This window comes from Taudactylus pleione, unplaced genomic scaffold (genome assembly GCF_031769625.1).
Source record: "Taudactylus pleione unplaced genomic scaffold, aTauple2 ptg000788l, whole genome shotgun sequence".
Classification (NCBI taxonomy): domain Eukaryota; kingdom Metazoa; phylum Chordata; class Amphibia; order Anura; family Myobatrachidae; genus Taudactylus; species Taudactylus pleione.
Genome location: NW_028285190.1, coordinates 6,215,001 through 6,239,573, shown reverse-complemented (window position 1 = coordinate 6,239,573; position 24,573 = coordinate 6,215,001). Strand labels below are relative to the sequence as shown.

At 43.5% G+C, this 24,573-nt stretch overlaps 1 protein-coding gene and 1 pseudogene across 3 annotated transcripts in view; one reads left to right on the top strand and one right to left on the bottom strand.

Annotated features, from left to right (window-relative positions):
- Nucleotides 1-24,573, bottom strand: part of PALS2 (protein associated with LIN7 2, MAGUK p55 family member) — a 224,062-nt gene that overhangs the window by 150,783 nt on the left and 48,706 nt on the right. For 2 of the 3 annotated variants that reach the window (XM_088457818.1, XM_088457817.1), the window contains exons 2-5: nt 21,232-21,350; nt 15,271-15,423; nt 14,287-14,436; nt 2,199-2,426 (exon numbers count right to left, since the gene is read on the bottom strand). In XM_088457818.1, coding sequence (XP_088313944.1) covers nt 2,199-2,426; nt 14,287-14,436; nt 15,271-15,423; nt 21,232-21,348 — 648 coding nt within the window. In that variant the 5' untranslated portion in view covers nt 21,349-21,350. The remainder of the gene's footprint in view (nt 1-2,198; nt 2,427-14,286; nt 14,437-15,270; nt 15,424-21,231; nt 21,351-24,573) is intronic. The other variant, XM_088457819.1, reaches the window with a different exon arrangement.
- The window catches only part of LOC148475036 (uncharacterized), a 1,238-nt pseudogene continuing 1,209 nt past the window's right edge, over nt 24,545-24,573 (top strand).

Below are 24,573 nucleotides of genomic sequence, written 5' to 3'. Positions count from 1 at the left end.
AGGTTAGAGCTGGCACCCCTAAGGAGGGTTAGGTTAGCTCATACTTACCTGGGGACGATCGGTATTTTCATCCGTGTCGGCCTGCCGCTGTCGGGCTGTGAACCACCGGACTTGTGTCCGGCAGTAATTCGTATGTATTCCAGCCTGGACTGCTAAGTGCACTGCAGCAGCCCATTCTACACCATGTCTCTCCCCCTCCAAGCCAGCAGTGATCAGCTTCTGCTGGCTGCTCTTCTTAAGGGGGTCTCTCTCTCAAACATCAGTGCAGTGTAAATTTTTGGCCGCATCAGTGTTGGGCAGCGTCAGATTGGAAGGGAGAGCAGACTGCTCCCCCAGTATAAAAGGAAGGGCGCGATTACTCTGTCACTGTGAGAAGCAGTACCAGTGTGAGTACTGCAATTGGCCGTTCTCCGACCTGTCCTCCAACATGCAGCATCTGGAGGCCCACAGGGTATATCATTTCCCTATACTCAAAATTAGTCCAGTATTCCTGGGTCCACAGTGTATGATCCTCTTAATTTCAAATCATAGGGCTAGGTATTTTTTGTACAATCACAAAGCACAGGAGTTCTTGCTAACCATTAATGTTCCATAAAAAGCTAGAATAACTAACTGCACTATTAGAGTTACACAATCCGGTAAAAGTCAAGGGCGGCATTCAATTAGCTGCCGATATTGGTTCCGGTGGCTTTGCATCCTCCCACTAGCTGTTTTTTTTCTCACAATATGGCTGCATCAAAAAAAAAAAAAAAAAATCAGCTGCACAGAGGGAGATCACTAGTGGGTACTTATCCTTGCGTCCGTCAACAGATCACACTGTCTGTGAATTTGGCGTTTCTGGGCTGTAAGCAGATGAGAACCATGCAATGGCCTGGAACACTATCTCATAGGAGTGTTGTGGTTGTGACAGCCGACTTCTTTGCTCATTTGGGAGGTCTTTTCCAGCCGGATCAGGCCCCATGTCTCCCCAGCCACAGGACCAACATGTAATGAGGAAAATGCCAGAAAGACTTGGGCCCGTATTCAATTGGAAGCGAAAAGTCAGAGGCCGGACTTTTCGTCGTTTTCGCTGCTTTTCTGCCTGAAAAAGTATCACGCGTATCCCCGTATTCAATTCCAAATCGGCGAAATAGGACAGGGTGGAACTCAAACAGGTGAAAAGTCCTGTTTTTGGGGAAATCAGCATGACACCCCCAAAACATGCTCTGACATGGGGGTTCACTAGGGGTACCCTCGATTAGCCCTGCTGAAGGTATTTAAGGTCTTTGAATGACGCTATTTAGCGTCTGTCAGCAAGTAGTGAAGAATAGCATTTTGCAGCTTTGAAGTATTCCCATCAAATCTGGAGTACATGAAAATGGGTGCAAGCATATTTTAAAGTTGCTAAAGGCAAGCAATATAAAGTGCTAAAAACGCACCTTCAGCAAACACCTGCAATTAAAAATACACCTCCCCCATACTTCCAGATCCTCCCAAAGGTTATTTCGCTAGCTTTTGAATTTGTACGCCTACTTTGATTTTCTTCGCCCATTTTTTCCAAAATGCTTTTTTGGGGTGTCCTTTGTGAGTTTGTTTGCGTTTTTAGCGTCGGGGGGGTGTCCAAAGGGTGCAGGGCGGTTCCGGCAACATTGCACCCCAAATCTGCACTTTATTCCTCCGGGTGTTCATAGGCGAAACTTTTTAGCCTATTACATTGCGTTGCGTTATCGCACCAGCGAAAAGACATTGAAATTCAATATGGGGATAAATGAAATAGGTGAAAATTATATAATCAGCGAAAAATTTTCGCCGAAAACGGCATTTCGCTCCAATCTGAATACGGCCCTTAGATGGGCAGAATAAGTCCCAGTTTGTTTGATCATACATATAAGCCCGTATTAACACAACTTTTACATGTCACAGAATGAACACATTGGTCAGACATTTACTGGCTAGAGTTTTTATTTTATATATATTTTCTTTAAAATGTATAAATATACCCTCAATATGGTACTAAAATGTCTGTTTTATCCAATTAAAGTATATTTGCAGAAAAAAATACAGTGTTGTCCCTATAAATACATAACCGGTTAGACAATTGTAGTGTTAATCATCATACATATTTAAAAAAAAAAAAAAAAGTATAAATAGAAGTCAATGAGGAAAAGGTGTGTGATTGAGAACTGGGATCGGCACTGTGTGTTGTGTGAGACACTGACCTGCTGTGGGCTAATTGTATCCTTATAGCTTGGAAGTATCTTCAATGTAACGCTGCCACTAATACTCTTCAGCAACTCTTGCAATTCCTTTGGGTTGTTTCCCACTTCATGGCCATTGACTTCCTTAATTATGTCTCCTACATGAAGGAGACCTTGTCGATCGATCATGCCCCCATGGAGAATTCGAGCAATAACCAGATTATTATTTTCCACTTTAAATGTCACACCCTGAGAAAACAAGCACAAACAGAAACATTGCTAGAACAGAAAGGAGTATAATGTCTGCAGCAAGAAATATGGTGCTTTAATATATCATATGCAAAATTATAATATATTATTTCATAAACGAGAGAATAAAAACATTTTACTGTCACTACTACAGACTATTAAACAATACCGTCATAAATGAAGCTGACACGATGTGGTATAGAACAAACACTTGTGAAGATAGTTACAGTGCAAAGTACAAGTATTTCAGATAGAGGTTAACAGTTTGATTATAATGACACAATATGGAATGTAGAAGTGTGAAAGGAACAATTGTAACTGCCATGTCTGCTAACAGAACTAAACTCCAAAGCATATAGTAGTATGAAGGTGGTATAGTTTTTGTAAAGTTAAATGAAAAATGAGGAACTCCAAATGGTGCAAAGGTATCTACTGCCAAATTCTTCAACCATGTGCTACAAACTGATCGAAACAAGAACAAAAAGTAAACAAATTAATATTGCTGCTACAACCCCAGTAATTTGAAACCTGAATTCAAATCATAATAGTAATGGTGCATACACACGGGACGATGGTCAACGATAACGATATCGTTGAACGATCTCCCGGGTGTGCTGGATGATCTATATCGATCGTCCAGCACACCACCAACGACGGCTAGCGACCCGCGGGTCCCTATAGTAACCTGGTCGATAGCAACCAGGTTGGCCTGCATGCACGATCGGTGGACGATATCTATCGCCCATACGTGCCCGCGCATCGCAGGTCGTTGGTGGGTTGGAGGCACCGAAAAATGCACGATATGAACGATAACGATACGATCATTCATATTGTCCATTTTAATCATACCGTGTGTAAGCACCTTAACAGTGTAATAAGAGGGCTTGTCAATACTTGCTTGCTGAAGCTGAGAAAGCACTGATCACTAAAGATGTTCCAATGCAATAGTGTCAGAATAGATCAAAACCTGGACAGACAGTGAAATTACAGCTAATTTTACAAATGAAGTAAGTGTTTAAGGTCATGGCTATTTTGGTACCATAAAATTAAATCTGCTATAAATAGAATGTTGAAACCTAAAGGTTATTACAGAATAGTGGCACCTGCAGAAGTCAGTACCATGAAATACCAGTGTACGCACACATTTGGTTGAGAGCAAGCAAATGTCACAGTTTAGCCTACAGATCAAAGCAGTAAAACTACATAAACACTAATTAACAACAGTTTTTTACCGCGCTCTCCCTTTGTACTGTATGTGCTGAAGAGACACAGGAATTAATTCTAGAGAATGGTGTAGCTGGCGCAAATATACAGAAAATGTCCTTCTATGTAATAGTAGGTAGTGTGCTGATAATGGTGTGGCTGATAGATATACTGAAGATTATTGTAAAGAGAAAGATGAATAAGGTAATTAAAAGGTGTTTACTCCAACGTGTTAAAATTAAACTTATGAAGCATCCTGAGAGGCAAAGGTGTCAAACGCATAATAACTCACAAAAGGTATGGACAGAGGACCACGTAGCAGCCTTGCAGATCTGGACTGCAGAGGCACCACGTCGAGCTGCCCACGAAGGACCCACAGACCTAGTGGAATGAGCCTTCACCGAAGGAGGAACTGGCAGGCCTTCATGAAGATAAGCTTCAGAAATAGCCATACGGATCCAGGCTGCCAAAGTTTGCTTTGAAGCAGGCCAACCCATTTTACGGAAGCCATAGAGGACAAACAAAGCGTACGACTTCCTAAACGAAGAAGTGCGGTCAACATAAGTCCTTAAGGCCCGCACAACATCCAAAATGGCCTCACCCACTGAAAGGCCAGGTGAGTTAAAAGCCGGAACAACTATTTCCTCGTTAACATGAAACTGGGAAACAACTTTGGGAAGAAAATCAGGACGAGTGCGCAGCACTGCCCTGTTCCCATGAAAAATCAAGAAAGGGGGTCTACAAGAGAGAGCCCCTAAATCAGAAACACGTCTGGCCGAAGCTATGGCCACAAGGAAAACAGTCTTAGCTGTAAGCCATTTAAGATCCACTGAGCCCAGTGGTTCAAACGGCGGTCCTTGGAGAGCCCTCAGGACCACAGCCAAGTCCCAAGGCGCAATGGGTGGTACAAAAGGCGGCTGAGTTCGCAGAACGCCCTGCATAAAGGTGCGTACATCAGGGATTGTAGCAATCCTACGGTGAAACCAGACAGAGAGGACAGAAACCTGCACCTTCAAAGAAGCAAGGCGAAGCCCGTGGTCTAGTCCCGCTTGTAGGAAGGCAAGTACACGAGACAGACGAAACTCCCGCGGTGCATAACCTCTCGGTCGACACCACTGGAAGAACGTATGCCACACGCAATGGTATATTCTCGCGGAAGACGGTTTCCGAGCTCTTAGCATGGTTCGCACCACAGAGCTGGAAAACCCCCTGGAGCTTAACATGGCCGTCTCAACAGCCACACCGTCAAAGACAGCCGAGTCAGGTCCGGGTGAAGACAAGGACCCTGTGACAGAAGGTCCGGTCGGAGCGGTAAGTGCACAGGACTGTCCACGGACAGACCCTGAAGGTCTGAGAACCAGTGCCGTCTGGGCCATGCGGGAGCTATCAACAGGAGCGTGCCTCCTTCCTGTTTGAATTTCCGGATTACCCGTGGAAGAAGGGAAACCGGAGGAAAGAGGTAAGCAAACCGGAACGTCCACCGGACGGACAGAGCATCCACCAGAGACGCCTCTTCGTCTCTTGTGCAAAACCCGTACACCGGCAACTTGTTGTTGTGCCGGGATGCCATGAGGTCGATCTCTGGAAGACCCCACCTGTCCACCAGCAGTTGAAAAACGTTCGGGTGCAGGGACCATTCCCCTGGATGAACGTCCTGGCGACTGAGAAAGTCCGCCTCCCAGTTTAGCACTCCCGGGATGAAGACAGCTGATATGGCCGGAAGATTGCGCTCCGCCCACACCAGGATCCGAGACACCTCTACGAGAGCCGCCCGACTTCGGGTTCCTCCTTGCCGGTTTATGTAGGCCATGGTGGTAGCGTTGTCCGACTGGACCTGCACTGGGTGACCTTGGAGAACCCGATGTGCCTGCTGGAGAGCATTGAAAACCGCTCGGAGTTCCAAGATGTTTATTGGAAGCTCTGCTTCTGCCGGAGTCCCCCTGTCCTGGAACAAGTGTGGACCCGAGACCACTCCCCAGCCCTGAAGACTGGCGTCCGTTGTTAACAGGACCCAATTCCTCACCCAGAACGGACAACCCCTGTTGAGATGGGTCGTCTGCAACCACCAGGCTAGAGACAGGCGAACCTCCAGAGTGAGCACCAACGTCTGGGACTTCAGACTCTGAGGCAGTCCATTCCATTTAGACAGGATCAGGTGCTGCAGAGGTCTGGAGTGAAACTGGGCATATTCCACCATGTCGAATACCGACACCATGGAGCCCAGTAACCTCATTGCCGAGTGCAGAGACACCCGGCGGCTCTGCAGACAACTGCGCACCCTCGACTGTAAGGCAGAGATCTTTTCCCCCGTCACAAAGATCCTTTGCTGTCCCGAGTCCAATAAGGCTCCGAGATGCAGAATTCGCTGAGACGGGACCAGGGTGGACGTCTGCCAGTTTATCAACCAGCCGTGCCGTTGCAGTAGCGCAATGGTCAGGTCCAAGTGGCGCAGAAGGAGCTCCGGAGATCCTGCCACTAAGAGAAGGTCGTCCAAGTACGGCAACATGCGGACTCCCTGCAGCCGCAGGGAAGCCGCCATGACCGCCATCACTTTGGTGAAAACACGTGGTGCTGTCGCCAGGCCAAAAGGTAACGCCCGGAACTGAAAGTGGTCACTGCGGATTGCAAACCTGAGGAACTGCTGATGGCGCAACAGAATAGGGACATGCAGGTAAGCGTCCTGTATGTCCAATGACACCATGTAGTCCCCAGGTTCCAGCGCCAGAATGATGGACCGAAGGGTCTCCATCCGAAACTTCGGCACCCGTAAAGACTTGTAGAGAGCTTTGAGGTAGAGAATCGGACGAAACGACCCATTGGGTTTCTGCACCAAAAAGAGATTGGAATAGAAACCCTGGCCCCTCTGGGAGAATGGAACAGGCACTATTACTCCAGCCTGGAGCATAGTGTGCAAGACCTTCGGCAGCTCCGTGGCTTTGTTCCGGTCTGATGGTAGACCCGTGGAGAAGAATCGAGCCGGGGTCTTCTGCCGGAAGGTGAGGGCATACCCGTGTGAGACCACCTCGAGAACCCAAGTGTCCGTCGTGGTGACCGACCAACACCGGGCGAACTGCAGCAGGCGGCCTCCCACTTTGGGATCCCCCAAAGGGAGGCCCGGACCGTCAGGCCGCAGGCTTGTCATCCGGCTTAGGGGCCGGACGTCTGGTACTCCAGGCCTGCTTCCGGGGCTTGGCCGATTTCTTGGGGCCAGTCTGTCGGGGAAAGGACTGTGCTTTAGGCCTACCCTGGGCCCTATAAGGCCAAAAGGACGACTTACCCGAACCGGAAGGAACTGCAGCAGACGGGAGACATGCCGATTTGGCTGCCGCCAGCGTGGCTACAATTTTGTCCAGGTCCGGACCAAAGAGAACTTCTCCGTTAAAAGGCAACGCTTCCAGACCCTTTTTGGAATCCGCGTCCGCCTTCCAATATCGCAACCACAATGTGCGACGAGCAGCTACAGCCGCCGAAGAAATTCGAGACGCCAGCGTACTAATATCCAAGGCCGCTTCGTTGATATAAGTGGCCGAATCCCGGAGATTGCCGATCAATTCCGTCTGCTCAGCCAAACAGTCGGAATCGAAGGACGCCTCCAACGTATCAGCCCAGCGCTCCATAGCTCTGGCAACCCAGCAAATGGCCATAGCTGGCCGCGCTGCCCCCCCGCAAGGGAATAGACGGACTTCAGGCAGATCTCCACCTTGCGGTCCGTAGCATCCTTAAGGGAGGACATGGATGGCATCGGTAATGTGGCACTACGGACAAGGCATGTCACATGAGAATCCACCTGTGGAGGGGACTCCCACTTGGCAAAATAATTGTCCGCAAACTGATAGCCACTGCTAAACGCCTTTGAGGCTGATATCGTTTGCCTGGCTGTTTCCACGCTTCCTCTAGATGGTCAACTAATTGCCCCGAAAGAGGAAACACTGTGGTATCTCCTTTAACATCCTTGAAAAAGGCGTATTTGGACTCTGATACTGGAGGCTCCTCATCCTCAATAACTAAAGCAGTACGGACTGCACGAATAAGGCCAGGTATATACACCTTAGACTTAGCGTCCGACTCTTTAGGACGGGGAGGTTCCTGGTCAGAAAGATCCAGAATCTCCCCGTCGTCGGACGTCCCGTCGTCATCCTCATAAGGAGCAGACATAGACGCCACCGGCCGCATCACAGACTCCCCTTGCAACACTTCTGACAACTGCTGTACAGAGCTTGTGAACGAATTAACCCATGCAGGCTCATGAGAGACCTGAGGAGGGGAAATAGGGAGACTGTGGGGTACCATCAATTGTCTTGGGAAACACTGCATGGGTGACGACACCACTGACTGCTGGGACAAACCCATCTGAGTGAAGGCAGGCTGCGGAGCTAACTGGCCCATGAGGGTTGTAAGCGCTTTGGCAAAACAAGCCCAGGGCGGCTCCTGTACCGGAGCCGTGACCGTAATCGGTCGAGTCAACGAATGCCCTCTGGCAGATTAGGAAAGAGAAGTGTCAAATCGGCATCCTGTCAGATAAAGTAACATTTTAAAAAGAGTAAAGCACAAAAAGAACCAGCGCTAAGAAGATGTTTTACGGTGTTTGATTTCAGGGTGTGACTATCCCTGTACCAGCTGCTTTTGTGTCGGCGCATCCCAATAGATTTTTTTTCTTGGAACATTTTAAAAAGGGTCTCAGATACTCAACTCCTTCCAGAGCCTTCCACATTTTGGATATACCATACTAAGGACAGAAAGGGTAGGTGTATGGTCCTACTCCTGCTACCAAGATAAAATTCTCATAATGTGTACGAAAATGAATGAAGAACAATGATTACATTCACCGGGTTGGGTACGCGATCCCACGCTGATAATGCCGGCAGTCAGAATCCGTCAGCATAATACAGATGGTAGAAATCCCGACACATGCAGGTAACTATTCTAACCCTCCCCCTAACCCACCTTTCCTGCAGCCTAACCTTCATCTCACCCCTCTAATGCCTAACCCTAATACTCACCATCTGGATCGCAGCTGGGATTCTCAGTGATGTCGGGATTCCGGTGGCGGGGTTCTTACCGCCGGCATTGTGTGCGCTAGGGTGCAGACTAAATTCCCATTCACCTGCCAGCTGACGTTTGAAACAGTAGAGACATGTGGGGACATTTCATTATTGCCTGTTTCTTCTTCCTCCACTAGGGGGCACAGGGAGACAACCGAGAGGAGAGAGTCTGGGCATCAAACAGTTAGAACGTCTTTCCCCATCAGCCCAGGCCTTCCTCTCCACTATACCCCGCCCCAGCCGTGGCTATTAATTTTTTTTTGGTGTCAGGCTGGAGCAGACAACTGCTACTAAGTGGTCCTCCCCCGGCAACAGGGTCGGTGACTTCCGCCGTGGGACCTTGCAGGAGGACAGCCGGACTCAGCGCTGCCAGCACCAGCAGCCGGCGTTTGGGATTAGGCAAGCATGGCAGGGAACAGCTTCTTCGCGGCTGTGCACCGCCGGTGTAGGGGACCACTGGCAGTGCTGGTGTGCGCTTGACCAGTATGCCCTGCTCCTTACACTGGACCACCAGGGCACATTGGAACAGGACAGCGCTATAAGTGGTGATGGCCAGGCCTGGGGGGGTTTACACCAGCGGGGGAGGTAGCATTATCCTGTTAGCTCCTCCCCCACCCTTAGGTGCGCTTGCACAGAGTGACAGCTCGACACAGGCACACTCCTCTCTATCTCCACCTCCGCTGGAACACTGAGCATCCATTTTAGACAGTGCCTGCCTCAGCTTCACAGGGGGAGAAGCTTAGGGCTCTGTCTCCACATATACATTGCTCCCAGCAGCTTGGTTATATATAGTAAGCTCCTTCATGCTACTGGCTGGACTGTTGAGCAGTAGTTGGGAAATATATTTTGTAATAGAGAACGCTGTTTGCGGTCCACTCCGATACCGGTATTTATTTTTCTCTCTCTTGCAGCCCTACTTGTTGTAGTTTTTGCCGCTTGTCACTCTTTGCATTACCCTGTAACAGCACAGCATTGTCCTCTTCTACTATAGATCCTCAGCAGATGGAACAAGTTTAATCAGCACCTCAAGGCACAGATGATAATTATCTTGCAGAAGTAAGTCACTCCCTCCAGTAGTGGCTACACCAGTCTCACCTGAACGGGGGCCCCCCCATTTGGATCCAGGACTGGGTCTTGCTCACCACCGACGCCAGTCTTCGGGGGTGGGGGGGCGGTTTCCTGTCAACAGATGTTACAGGGATGGCTAAGAAGAGCAGGTTACCCACCAACGTCCTAGAACTCAGGGCGGTTTAGAAAGCTCTTTGCTTAGTGCAGCCTCTCCTTTAGGATCACCCAGTCAAGGTACATTCGGACAACACGACAGTCATCGCCTACATCAACTACCAGGGCGGCACTCGAAGTTGAGGCGCCATGAAAGAGGTTGGACGCATCCTCCACTGGGCAGAGCGCCATCTTCCAGCTCTGTCAACTGTTTATACCCGGCATACAGAATTTGGAGGCGGACTTCCTAAACAGCTAGGACGTACACAGGTGAGTTGGCTCTCCATCCAGACATTTTCCAGTTACTGGTTCATCGTTGGGGCCTACCAGATATAGACATGACGGCGTCTCGGCACAACCACCAATTGCCAAGGTATTGCTGCAGCACCAGTGATACCGATGCTTTCCTGGTAGATGCTCTGGAGAGGTCATGGACGTTTCCGTTCATCTACATCTTTCCTCCACTCTCAATAATCCATCAAATTCTCCACAAGTTCAAGTTGGAGAGCAGCATGATGATCCTGGTGGCTCTGGATTGGCTGTGGAGGGTGTGGTACATCAATCTTTTAGGCCTCTCCATCTACGCCCCTCTGCGTCTTCCTCTGGGGCCGGATCTCCTATGTCACGGTCCGTGCTTCCATCTGGACTTGGCCTGCCTCGCTTTGACAGGGAGGCTCTTGAAACAACCATCTTGAGCTCGAAGGGATATTCCAGGTTGGTCAGCCGTACCATGCTTAGTGCCCAGAAGCCTTTTTCAGCTAGAATCTATCACCGCGTTTGACGGACATACTTTATGTGGTGTTCGGCCAGGGGTTTCAGTCCCAGGTCATTACAGCTAGCACGTGTGCTTTCCTTTCTGCAAGCAGGGTTAGATTTGGGCCTCTGGCTTTTTTCATTGAAGGTGCAGGTCTTCACCCTATATGTCCTCTTTCAGCAGCAGATTGCTCTCTTACAGACTAAGACTTTTTTAAAGAGCGTCCTACATTTACAGACTCAGTTTGTCAATGGTTCTTCGGGCTCTACAGTCGGCTACATTTGAGCCTTTGCAGATGGTGGACATTAGATGGCTTACGTGGAAGACTGTTTTCTTATTTGTCATCACATCGACTTGAGCGCCTTGTCTGATCGCTGCCCCTTTATTTTTCATTCGGATCGGGCAGTTCTCAGGACTTGCTTGGGTTACCACCCAAAGGTGGTTTCTCCGCTCCATATCAACCATGAGATTGTGGTACAGTCTTTTAATGATCTGGACTCTTCTCTAGAGGAAACCTCTCTGGATGTGGTGACGGCTCTGCGCATTTATGTGAACAGGACCAGAGATGTCCAGAAATCGGACACTCTTTGTCCTTTATGGATTTTCACAAGCGGGGATGGCCGGCTTTGGAACAGACTTTGGCCAGGTGGCTCCGCTTGACTACCTATCATGCCTACTCTGTAGTGAGAGCTCCTGCTACGATTTCTGTTTGGTGAATAGACTCTTCTCTCCAGGCTATACCCATTGTGTCCCTGTGCCCTCTATGAAGTTGAAGAAAACGATTTAACCAGGTAAAACCATAAATCTCCTTATTTTCCGTTGAGCATGACCCTCTCATGGCGGTGCATACATCGTTATGTGAATCAATGAACATGACAGTTAGGGAGTATACAGGTGGCAGGGGACACAAAAATAAACATTACAAGAAAATAAAATGTAACTAAACTATTTTAGTATAGGTTGAACAAAATTATAAGGGACTTTGTAGGTGCAGTTTTGCATAGAAACAAAAGTAAAAAGGTATACAGCTGCAGAAAACATGCTAAAAACTGTATTCTAACAGCATACTTCTATTTAAACAAAGGTTCTGACTGATAATTAGGTCTCAGGAAGAAAGAATCCGACAGAGCAAATGGAAACATACAGCTACATCTGATTTTGTTAGAGTTAGATTAAAAATACTCTAAGCAACGTATAAAACACAAGTTTACCACTGCTCCATATATTTCCAGCCTAACTTCCTCACATATTCCTACCGCCCTCTCTGCTCTGCTAATGATTTCTCACTTTCTCCCTGATCACCATTGTACACTCTCTCATTTCTCCTGGGCCACACCTAAACTCTAGAATGCCCTCCCTCACCCAATTAGACTTTCATCCAGCCTCTCAGCCTTCAAGCATGCCCTTAAAAACATTTTTTTTTTTATTCTAGACAACCACCCCAATCTCCTAGCTCTACAGTCTCTGCCCTCTTCTACCCATATCCATATTGTAAGCTTGTGTGAGCAGGGGCCTCTCCCCTTTGTGTTCTGCACATAATTGTGCTAACTGCTCACTTTAAAGTATACAAGAATTTAAATAACATCTGTATTAGTCTATAATTGTGTATTTTGTTGTCAGTTTTACCCCATTGAACAGTGCAACGGAATCCTGGCACCTTATTAATAAAAGATAACACCAGACAAAGACATTCACACTGGACAAGTGTCAACTTATTATCAAGGTGTAATCACTCATCTACTTTTACAAAGCATATATTTCTTAAACATATAGAAGATCTAGGTAATAAATGACTAAATTATTCACAACACAGTCAATAGCTACTAGACAGAATTAGGGCTGCTGAATAAACCCAGGCTGGTGCTACCCTACTTTAAGTTTTAATAAAAACAAAAGCCAAATCAATATCACTACAATTGATTAGATATGGTGTTAATCACGTAAATATTTGTACTATAACTGTTATAATTGATACTTTAAAGCTAGTTCTCGGGTATCTGCTGTATACTACAGGAAATGACACACCCACTCAAACAAAAGCATGCATTTCACAAATAGAGAAATTACTAAGTTATCGTTACCGCAAACATTTGCTCATGATTCCAGCTACATTTCAAAGCCCTCCCTTATTTTTTTTTTTCTAGTCTCCCTACTTTATTATATTCTGCCTCAACCATAATATGGTTGGGACACAATAAATGCGGATATTTAACTAGATTAGTATTAATGAAACTGTTAAAACAATTTTGCTGGGGCTTCCAGCTAAGCAAAGTAAATGGACACCAAACTATATTAAAGGAGTTTTAAAACTGGGTACTGAAACTACAACCACAAAATCTATAAAGTACTGGTAGAAAGTAAAGGGTTTCTAGCAGTGACTAAAACTGCAGGCAGCTCTCCTGAAATGGCACGAGGGGCAATTGCAGTGTGCAAATGGCAGGTGCCCCGGGCTCCACTATTGCACTAACGTTTGGGGGCCTGATTCAGATAGTGACGCTATTGCACAGCCACTACCGCAGGAGGTGTCCAGTGTAATAAGACACTTTCTGCCGGCATCACAGATCTGAAGGCTGCGTCCAAAGATGAAGCATCTGGTCACTCTGCGTGAACATCGTTTATCTGAGTAACCCTCTGGTTTCTCAGGACGGCCGGTGTTTTCACTCTGCCGGATCCAGTGGAGATGGATCGGAAGACGCAGACACAGGCATCTGCACACTTTAGAAATGGGGCTGACATATCCCCGTATTTGAGAAAGCTGCCCGTTGCCGCCCAGTCCCCCGACACCAAACGACCGCAGCATGTCGATCAAGCTGTGGTTTAGGGAGCACTGCGAGCAATCTTTCAAAACGATACCTGCACATGTGCAGATCTCACGCCATCGGAGATGTACGTAAACCATCAGCTTTGTGCACATTTGAATAAGGCCCATAGTTCAGTTGCTCAGTAAAGGAAATAGAAGCCAATCATTTCTTTGAGGTAACAAGTATAATAAAAATTTGTTGTATATGCTGTAACAACGTATATACACCAAATCCATATTACGTATTACAAAAGGTAAGCATAACAAAAAAATACAAAATCTAAAATAAAGCATATCTAGAGCTACACCAAACTACTAAGAATTAGGCAGGTGGATTGTAGGTGTGAAAATAAGCCCCTCCCTGCTCATACAACATTCCTGGGCCCCATCAAATTGCAAAACAAAATTGCAAAAAAGGGGAACACTGCATTTTTTTCAAATGGAACGTCAGATATCATACTTAAAATACTGTATTATATAAAGTATAACATGATTAAGTTTGGCAATGTGTGTACTGTATAAGTAAAATGAATACAGTACTGTAAATGGCAACCTTCTCTTGACTTCTTTCTGTTGAGCGCATTAGGCCCAAAAAATAAAACAAAGAACAGAACAAGAGTTGAAAGGAAAAACATAGATAAAAATTAAAAAGAGGGTCTATAATGTACTCAGAAGGACATGGAATTTAAAAATAAGAGTAAAATGAAGTGAACACATAACGCGCATGTTTTGGTTTGGGACATGGCTGTACCAGGATGTGGTAGTAGTGTTGGTTTGTCTTTTGATAAATCTAGTCTAAATTGAATGAGAAATTCATATATTCACTGGGTGTTGCCTTACCAAAGGTTCCCCGGCTCTTTTGTGAATACCAACCATGCGAATGGCATCAACAGGTGCAATCTGGTTGTTCACTGCCGAATTGATTTCTGGACTTGATGGCGGAGAATCATAACATTTTGAGGCAACAATATCATGGGCTTCTAAAAGACTCTGTGGACAAAAATATTGTTTTAATTAAATGCCCTAAAACCCTTCTAGACACTATGACAACTTTAGACACATGATTTGGGAGAATATTTGCATTTTTTTTTTTTTAACGTCAAACTAAAAACAAACTCAGAAAATAGCCCAGAGTGATTATTAGAGCTTGTGCTTCCTCTGTAAATACCATTCATGCACTTGAACATTTTTGTACGACCCACACTTAGCAGGCATGCAGTCACAGGATCAATAAGGGACTAGGCAGTAGTATGTATGGTTACATCACTCTTAAAATATTTACCTAAAACAAGCTTTTACACTATAAAAAAGTATGCTGGACAACTGCAATAAAAAAAAAAAAATCTATAGGAAGAATTTATTTTTACGTCCTGTTTATACAAGTGTTTTTGTTTTGTTTTTTTTAAACCTATTAGCATCAATTCTTCAGCACAGAGACTCGTAGTTTTCTTTGTATTCGCATTAAGTAACTTGGTGACACTCCAGCGCAATACTGTCCATAGTGGTCAAAATATTATGCAACACAGAGTGCTTCTAGTTTCAGTGCAGTAACCACTGAGCAATGTATTTCATAATTGGCAGCATCCTTGCTATAACTAGAAAAAAATAGTACAACAAACAGAATAATCAGTTTACACATTGCGTCCACTTGGCATGCCACTTTGTTTCACCACAATGTTTAACGACATATCTGCATAATCACATATAGTTTTAATCTGGTCTATAAACTATGACATACATACCAACAACAGTAAATCAAATATGCTATATAAACTGTTTGTGAAGGATGCAATGACTTCCAACCCTGATAACTTTCCCACACACCTGAAAATGGGGTTCTTTAAGGATACCAACTAGCTCTTCAACATTTTTATCTTCATGTACTAAAGGACTAATGTCTTCAAGAATTTCATGTAGAAGTTCTACATTATTATCACCAACTGCTTCTAATTTTGTATCTTCTAGACGTTCATGTGCCTGCAATAGATAGAAAAGTTATGTCAAAATGTTTATTGAAAAACTAAACATGCATGCTGAAGCAAAAGGAAAAAAATAGAATAAAATAGATTAAAATAACTAGATGTGACCTTTACGGGATAATTAAGGTTTTGTCATGGACTGAAACCCACCCAACTCTAGTAGATACTTAAGCTGGGTACACACTTTGAGGCTGGATCAGCAGCTGATTGGTGATCTATACACATCTACTAATCGGCAGCTCGATGTGTCTGGACTGACATCAAAACTGGGCAGGCATTTAAATTTGCCCTCCCAGTTGAGATGTCAGAGGTCCGTCCCCTGCAGCAAGTGTACAGGCTATGCTGCAGGGCTGACCAGATATGTCTGTGAATTACATAATTCACAGACATATCGTGTGTACACACACGCCGATGCAATCGCGATTTATTGCTAGTTGATAGAACAAGCAATATATTGCCAAGTGTGTACCCAGTATTAGGCTAGGACCTATTCTGGCATTTGTTTTGTAGATTCTGTTGAGATCTGCTAAACAGGAGTGGTCAGTTCTTCATATTTGGTGAACTTGCCCTAAATTAATTATTTCCTAAACTTCATTAAGATTATCTTGCCAACACATACTACACTTCTATGCTTACAGATTGCCGGGGAGCTTTAAGTTACAATTGTATAATAGGCCAAATATTACAAAAACCTAATAAAATATAGAGCTGGTAAAGGTTGATGGGGAAGTTTTGGGACATAATCAACATGTTTCACTTCCAATCAAAAAATATCATCAACAGATTATTATAAGTCTGTCACATTTTAACCATACTATTTATTAATAATTTTATTTATATAGCACTTTTATCCCAATAGGGCTCAAAGTGATTTACCTGTTCATGTTAAAAACATAACACAGTATAAAATTTAACTTAAGTATTAACAAACTATAGAAGAGCTAAGCATTTGTTATTAGTTTCTTTGTTGTTAGAAAATAACATTAATGAAATGCGGGAGTAAATGATAAGTCCTGAGTCTGTTTTTGAAGGTTTTTAGAGTAGAGGCCTCATGAACTGTGACAGAGAGTAAGAACCAAGAAGCTTAAAGCTTTAGGGGTAGATTTACTAAAGTGAGAGTTTTTAAGAAGTGGAGATGTTGCCCATAGCAACCAATCAGATTCTATTATCTTCTAGAAGGTGCTGAAATCGATTCCCACTATGGCCCTAACTGTGTGGAGTTTGTATATTCTCCCTGTGCTCGCGTGGGTTCCCTCAGATGCTCCGTTTTCCTCCCACACTCCAAAAATATACTGGTAGATTAATTGGCTCCCAACACAAATTAACCCTAGTGTGTATGTGTGTGCATAGGAAATATAGAGTGCAAGCTCCACTGGGGCTGGGACTGATGTGAATAACCAAATATTCTCTGTAAAGCGCTCCGTAATGTGTGTGCGCTGTACAAATAATTTGTAATACATAAAGTGCTAATAAAAAAAAAAGCCCCACACAAAAAAAAAAAAGTTTCAAATGATGTGTACATATTCACACTGGTCATAAAACAAATTCTGAACATTGATTCCTTTATATAATGTGTATTGCTACATTTAAGGCACCTAAACGAGTCAACTTAGACCAAATCTAAGATGGACAGGAGACATTAACCTGTGCCTTACTACTAAAAAATGGTTCACTGTGATGCTCCTGCAAAATTGTGGCGTATGACCACATATTAAAATGAATTGTACTTTATTATAAGTTCCAAATTTATAAATTGCAATAAAAAAAATAAAAAAAAATTAGCCATCGGTAGAGTAAAAGAAAATGCAGTATTAAATTCAAAACTGCATCGTGTCCTAAAGAAGAAAAAAAACTGCTTGCACAATCTTGCTGGTTACAACACGTTTGAGGAAATTAAAGGGGAAAATTCAATTCAATGTGATTTGCCCCCGGGCATTGCTGCACACATATTAGTCATATATAGTAGGGCCGACATCACAAGTTTTCTTTCGCACCTCTAGGGAGGGAAAACTTGCTATGTTGGCTCACACCATGTGACATTCCACAATGGCACATCGCGTCAAATTGCATTCCCTTCTAAAAATTTTATAGCAAAATAAAATTTCCAGAAATAAAGTGTTCAAGAGGCAGTAAGGGGTCAGCCTGTGTGCAAATGAAGAACATTCAATACTATGGTTACTTTTTACAAGCAAAGATCAATAATAAAGAACAGAGAATTACAAAAAGGCACACACTACTTCAAGTAGCCAAAAAGAACTCCAGGGTAGTGCTTATATGTGCATTTCTTTCCTTTATTGTCCACCTGGAAGATCCACCTCCTCCCGTTCTCTTGACACTAATTATCTAAAGTTGTACCAGAGCCCACATTGAGCTCCATCTACAGCATTAATAAGGTACAAGAAAAAAAAACTATCCTAAACACACAAAATAAGTCTGCACCAGAACATCAGACCTTGACCTAAATGACATTTTCTGGCAGGCCCTGGAGGGTGCTATTCCTGGAATCAAGCTGAAACTTATCAATAGGGTGAGTCAGTTCTGTAAAAAGGAACGGGCCATAATATGGTCACGGAAAGTAAATAAATGTGCAGGTGTGATGAGCATGAACCATTTGCTTGCTAAAAAGGTGCTATAAGTTACTAATCTAATAGGCGGGCACTTTCCAACAAGACATTAAATGTCTGATCAATATGTTTAATGAAGAGCTTTTTTATTCCTATTGCCTTTACCCATTATAAGGATCAGGTAACATCATAACAAGTTATAGCCTAAATATAGCCAAATTGCTATTGTTTTAACATTCTTACAGTGCTCTATGTACATCGGGCATGCATAGATCTGTGTACCTTTTACACACACTTAAATAAAAGAGAACAGAACGTGTTGAGGACAAATGGTTAAGCTGTGAGAAACACCAGGTGAGAGTTTCAATGAAGTATAAGAAAAAATGTTTTTGAAGAAAGCCTGTCAAATTCTGTTTCTTCCATGCTCAGAGAGAGCAATTAGATTCCCAGGCATTACTGTGCATTACATGCCGTAGGCTTGGTTGCTGGCTCAATAGTCTTTTCTTTCATGTCAACATTCACAATAGATTTTAAGGATTATTCATTCATAGCACATGATAATTGGATCTGTATAAAGGTATTGTATTTCCTTCATTTTGCAAATATAGTCCTAGACCTACACATCAGAGAAGACCTTTTTTACGATCAGAATCCTATTGTGCTGTTATGAACACAATTCTAAGTATGTTAAGCTTTGTACGCTTTTAACTTTATCATTGTTTAATTTGCACACAAATTGCTATCAGTTAAATCAGAGGTTCCCAAACTTGGTCCTCAAGGCACCCTAACAGTCCAGGAATTAAGGAAATCCATGATTGACCACAGGTGACTTAATTAATACTACAGCCAACTTGATTTAACCACCTGTGCTCAATCATGGATAGGTCTAAAAACCTGAACTGTTTGAGTGTCTTAAGGACCGTGTTTGTGAACCTCTGAATTAAGTAATCTATAAGGATGTCGCTTTCTTGAGTTGTCCTTTGTTTATCAGCTTCTCCGCTTGTAAACGGTTACACAACTGGGAGTCAGACTCTCCTCGTGCCCTTTTCACTTTCTTTTAAAGGCTGCACCATGCAAACATGAAACAGAATGGGACAATAAAATCTATTCTATTCTGTGTTCATACCCATACTAACATCTGTATGTATTCGCTGCGGCTTTTTGGACTCTGTTTGCTTCATTTTAACTTGTTTAAATCAAGTCACAGGCCATGAAAGAGTTAATTAAACTTCATTGGCACTCTATGGCCCATATTCAATTAATTGCACACGCAATACTTTTCTGCCTGCCGGACTTTTTGCCTACATCGCGTGTTTTGCATGCAGAAAAGTATCGGGCGCGCTCCTGCTATTCGCCGTATTCAATTAGAAAGGACGCGAAAACGGCACCCGGCGAAACTGAAACAGACAAAAGTCCTATCAAAAATGGGGAACTCAGCCTGACAGCCCCCAAAAGATGTACTAACATTGGGGATCACTATAGATACCCCCGATTCTCCCTATTGAAGGTTTTGGGGTCCTTAATGATGCCAATTAGAGCATTAACACAAGTGGTGAAGAATAGCATTAAGCAGTTTTGTTATGTGAAAATAACTACTCCCAGCAAATTTGGGGTACTTGAAAATGGGTGCTAACATATTTTTAATTTGCTAAATTGAAGTTTTAAATGACGTTAAAAATCCACCTGCCGCAAGCACCTGTAATCAAAAAAACACCTGCCCCATACTTGGGGAAGTCTAATTCGCTAGTTTTTAAGTTTGTCCACCAACTTTGCACTTTTTTGCCTCCAAAATGAAGTACTTTTTTGGGGTGTTCAAAAGTTTTTTTGACAAAGTTTATCTTTGGGGGACTGTCCCAAGGGTGCAGGGGGGTTTCCCGAAGTTTGCACCCCAAAACCGCAATTCTGCACTTTTTTCCGCCTGCTATTCATAGGTGAAAATTTTCCGCTGATTACATTGCATTGACTTTTCGCGTACGTGAAAAGGATATGGAATTGAATACGGCAGAAACTTTCCGCCTTGCGAAATTACGTCATCCGCGATACTTTTCAGTGGATTACTTTTCGCCTCTAATTGAATACGAGCCTATGTGTATATACTCACTGGGGTTTACAAAAGCGGTTGCACCAGTGTGGTGCTGTATTTTGCCAAATCACGAAAGTTTCAACTAGTCTCTGAGAACAAAGAATGGAGCCCCCAGGACGCCCATCACAACCAGTTGGTTACTTTGTAGCTAGCATAGGGAAACTTAGCCAAGTGAACAAGATGATTTAATTCAGCTCACAGTCAATTCTGATGTATTGCACATTGCTTACTATGGTTTGTTGTATTTCATAAAATAATAATAAAACAAACAAAGAAAAGGGCAAAAAAAAAAAACATTTGAGGGGGGGTGTTTAACAATTTGTTAAGGAATGGATTGTTTAAAATTTATAACAGGTATACTGTGTTATGGAGCCACTCCAGCTGTCCGAATATCACTCAGTACTTTGGTCTTACAAGCCAGTGGGGAAGAAAACAGATAATCCATCACTTATCTACAGTAGCTCAGAGGCTGGTCAGCAATGGTTGGTCTATTGAATATAATGAGGAAAAGCACTATAACTGGATGCATTCACAAATGCATATGAACAGTCAAGCACATACAAGCTGAATACAAAACAGTTCTCAGACACATACACAAACGTACGGCAGTTATTTTCACTTACAAAAGTGGATTGTACTTTCAAAATTATAGATTCTGTTTAATAAGAATTAGATCAGTAATTACCTTTTGCAATATATGTGAAGATTGACCATTCAAGGCCAGTAGCGGCCCAACAGCTGCATTACACCTGGCACTACGCCCAGGACCTGCAACTTAATGCGGCTCGGTCAGTAACGCAGGAAAACAGTGGTAATTGTGGGAAGTAATTGACTAGCTCCCAGACACTTAGCCCAGGAGCTAAATTCCCACGTAGAAATTAAATATCATCCAATGAGTTTGCTCTTTCCAACATGTGGTTATAAAAGGTTTCCAAAAGATTTGAAAGTATACTCAAAAAACCTTAAAAACCATTTTGATTTTTTTGAAACCATTAAAATGTGGGGTCAAATGACATTACCTTTTAAATTCCACAATTGACACTCAAACACTGGTCTACATCGGATTATGGCAGACTGCAAATAAATATTTTCACTGACCAAGATAGGGGTGACAACATCTAATCTGGTAGTAAGGTGACATTTCAAACAATAAAAATACCTTAGCAAGGGATCTTACAATGGGATTTTCCATGATTCCTTTAAGGAAAATAATATCGATTTCTTCTGCCCCTGTTGAAGAGGGTAGATCCGTCAATTTCTCCAAGACTTGCTGCATTGCTGTTAGAATAAAAAACAGTGACAAAATGAAATTGCAGTTTACAAGTATAGTATAGAGAATGATGTTTTTCCTACAGTAACAGCTTCTAAAGAGATAACTACAGCAATTTGTGTACCTTAAAAATACTATGAGGGGTAATTCAATTGTTTTGGATGCATACAAATAGACTGGGTTTAGCGGCGTAAAGTGGCAGCTAAACCCAGTCTATTTGGACGCAGCCAAAACATTTGAATTTAAAGTTCTGGTTAGGGCAAGCCCACACCACATAGTAAAGTTCTGGTTAGGGCACCCACACAAGATAGTAAAGTTCTGGTTAGGGCAAGCCCACACCACATAGTAAAGTTCTGGTTAGGGCACCCACACCACATAGTAAAGTTCTGGTTAGGGCACCCACACCACATAGTAAAGTTCTGGTTAGGGCACCCACACAAGATAGTAAAGTTCTGGTTAGGGCACCCACACAAGATAGTAAAGTTCTGGTTAGGGCACCCACACCACATAGTAAAGTTCTGGTTAGGGCACCCACACCACATAGTAAAGTTCTGGTTAGGGCACCCACACCACATAGTAAAGTTCTGGTTAGGGCAAGCCCACACCACATAGTAAAGTTCTGGTTAGGGCAAGCCCACACCACATAGTAAAGTTCTGGTTAGGGCAAGCCCACACCACATAGTAAAGTTCTGGTTAGGGCAAGCCCACACCACATAGTAAAGTTCTGGTTAGGGCAAGCCCACACCACATAGTAAAGTTCTGGTTAGGGCAAGCCCACACCACATAGTAAAGTTCTGGTTAGGGCAAGCCCACACCACATAGTAAAGTTCTGGTTAGGGCAAGCCCACACCACATAGTAAAGTTCTGGTTAGGGCAAGCCCACACCACATAGTAAAGTTCTGGTTAGGGCAAGCCCACACCACATAGTAAAGTTCTGGTTAGGGCACCCACACCACATAGTAAAGTTCTGGTTAGGGCACCCACACCACATAGTAAAGTTCTGGTTAGAGCACCCACACCACATAGTAAAGTTCTGGTTAGGGCACCCACACCACATAGTAAAGTTCTGGTTAGGGCAAGCCCACACCACATAGTAAAGTTCTGGTTAGGGCACCCACACCACATAGTAAAGTTCTGGTTAGGGCACCCACACAAGATAGTAAAGTTCTGGTTAGGGCAAGCCCACACCACATAGTAAAGTTCTGGTTAGGGCACCCACACCACATAGTAAAGTTCTGGTTAGGGCACCCACACAAGATAGTAAAGTTCTGGTTAGGGCACCCACACAAGATAGTAAAGTTCTGGTTAGGGCACCCACACCACATAGTAAAGTTCTGGTTAGGGCACCCACACCACATAGTAAAGTTCTGGTTAGGGCACCCACACCACATAGTAAAGTTCTGGTTAGGGCACCCACACCACATAGTAAAGTTCTGGATAAGCCCAGCTCAGCATGCTGCATCTCGTGCAATCACACCAGGCAAGGAGTCAGGAATTATTTCAGAGTGCAAGCAATTCCGCTTTGATGATAATATCAGGATTTTTAGCAAATGCTCATGCATTGGACACAGTATATGCAACTTTGAGCAGCTAGGGGGCTATTCAGATTCGTACTCATCTCAACCATAACTCCGCTTACAGCTTAGTGGGAGTGACTGGGCTGCAACTGGGCGGTTTCCCAGTAAATAGGTGTGTCGTCGCCATGTAGATGGAATTGCATTGAACGTACATAGAGATCAGTCGGATTTCAGACAAGTCTGCACTGATTGTGGTGACTGCTACTTTCAAAAGAGGAAGTATGGGGATGCTGCAGTCGCATAGATGTGGCCAATTCTGAATACAGGCAGAGAACCGCATTTATTTCTGAGCATGCAATGTGGTCAAATTTAATGCACTTCTGAATCAGGCTTTACATGTACCTCTATTTTTACCCGCAAAGCTGCTGGCATTCCCTTCCTTATGAAACTTTTTACCAGAGCTCCTCATCGATATACACAGATGTTTCTCCTTGTAGTTAAACTCACCGACATGCACAAATGTCCTTTTTTCCTATCCATGTTTCAGGAGCTGTAAGTTGGGTACTAAGCCACTGACTGCTTCAATCAGTTACAAATAAACATTTAATTTAAGTCTAAATTTTCATTTAGGATCCTTTAAGTTTACACACAGCAATAAAGCAAGTTAAAATCAATGATCACTGATGTCAAAGTGAAACAATACGTAGTCCAAATGCACAGCATTAAAAATACATTATCCTCATTAAGTCGAGCATTTGAAATCCGCTCAAAAGCTTATTCATGTCAATCACCTGCTGGTTACATACCATGCCACCCTCTGAATATTCTTTATTCCTCACTAAAACTTTGCTACATGAGATTTATTCATGCATTCAGGACAACAGGCTGAAAGAAAACTTACTAGGCAAGTAAAAGTAAAGGCATAATACAAACTGCTAGAAAACACAAATTGTGACATATGTAGTCTGCAGAAATGCAAAATTACAGAAGAGCATTACACAAAAAGGTAGGGTACAGTATAAAATGCTTCATAGGACCTGTGCTATATTGTGCTTATAGGAATGGATGAAGGGAAAAGATGCTAAAATTAATAATAAAAATTGATGGCAACCTTGTATTTAAAAAAAATACCTGGTGGGACTGTCCTTTGATTGTACCCAACAGTCACATTTAAGAAGGAGCTGGATTCAATAATAGCATCTGCATGTACACAAAGTTTAATCTCATCATCCATCATGAAAGCCCTGGTGGTAGATTTTCCTTTTAGACCGTTACTTTATTTGATTCCTAAATTGCACAAGGACCCCGTTAGGCCCCCTGGACGTCCAATAATAGCGGCACGAGGTTCTTTGTATCAGCCGGTTTCAACTTATCTTGATGCCATATTACAACCTTGCATACAGGCCAAACCCACCCTGTTGAAGGACACTAACAGTCTATTGAATGCTCTCACTGTGTTACCCGATTTGCCTTCTGAATGTGTGTTATGTTCAGTTGATGTTATTAGCCTGTACACTTGCATCCCTCACGCTGCTGGTGTACAGGCTACTAAGAGATTGATTACCAACAATTCCCTTTACAAGGGACCGTCTATTGATTTGTTTCTGGAGTTGTTAAATCTGGTGTTGACACGTAACTATTTTATGTACGATGGCTCTTTTTATTTACAACTATCCGGGTGTGCGATGGGGTCGAATGTGGCCCCATCGTACGC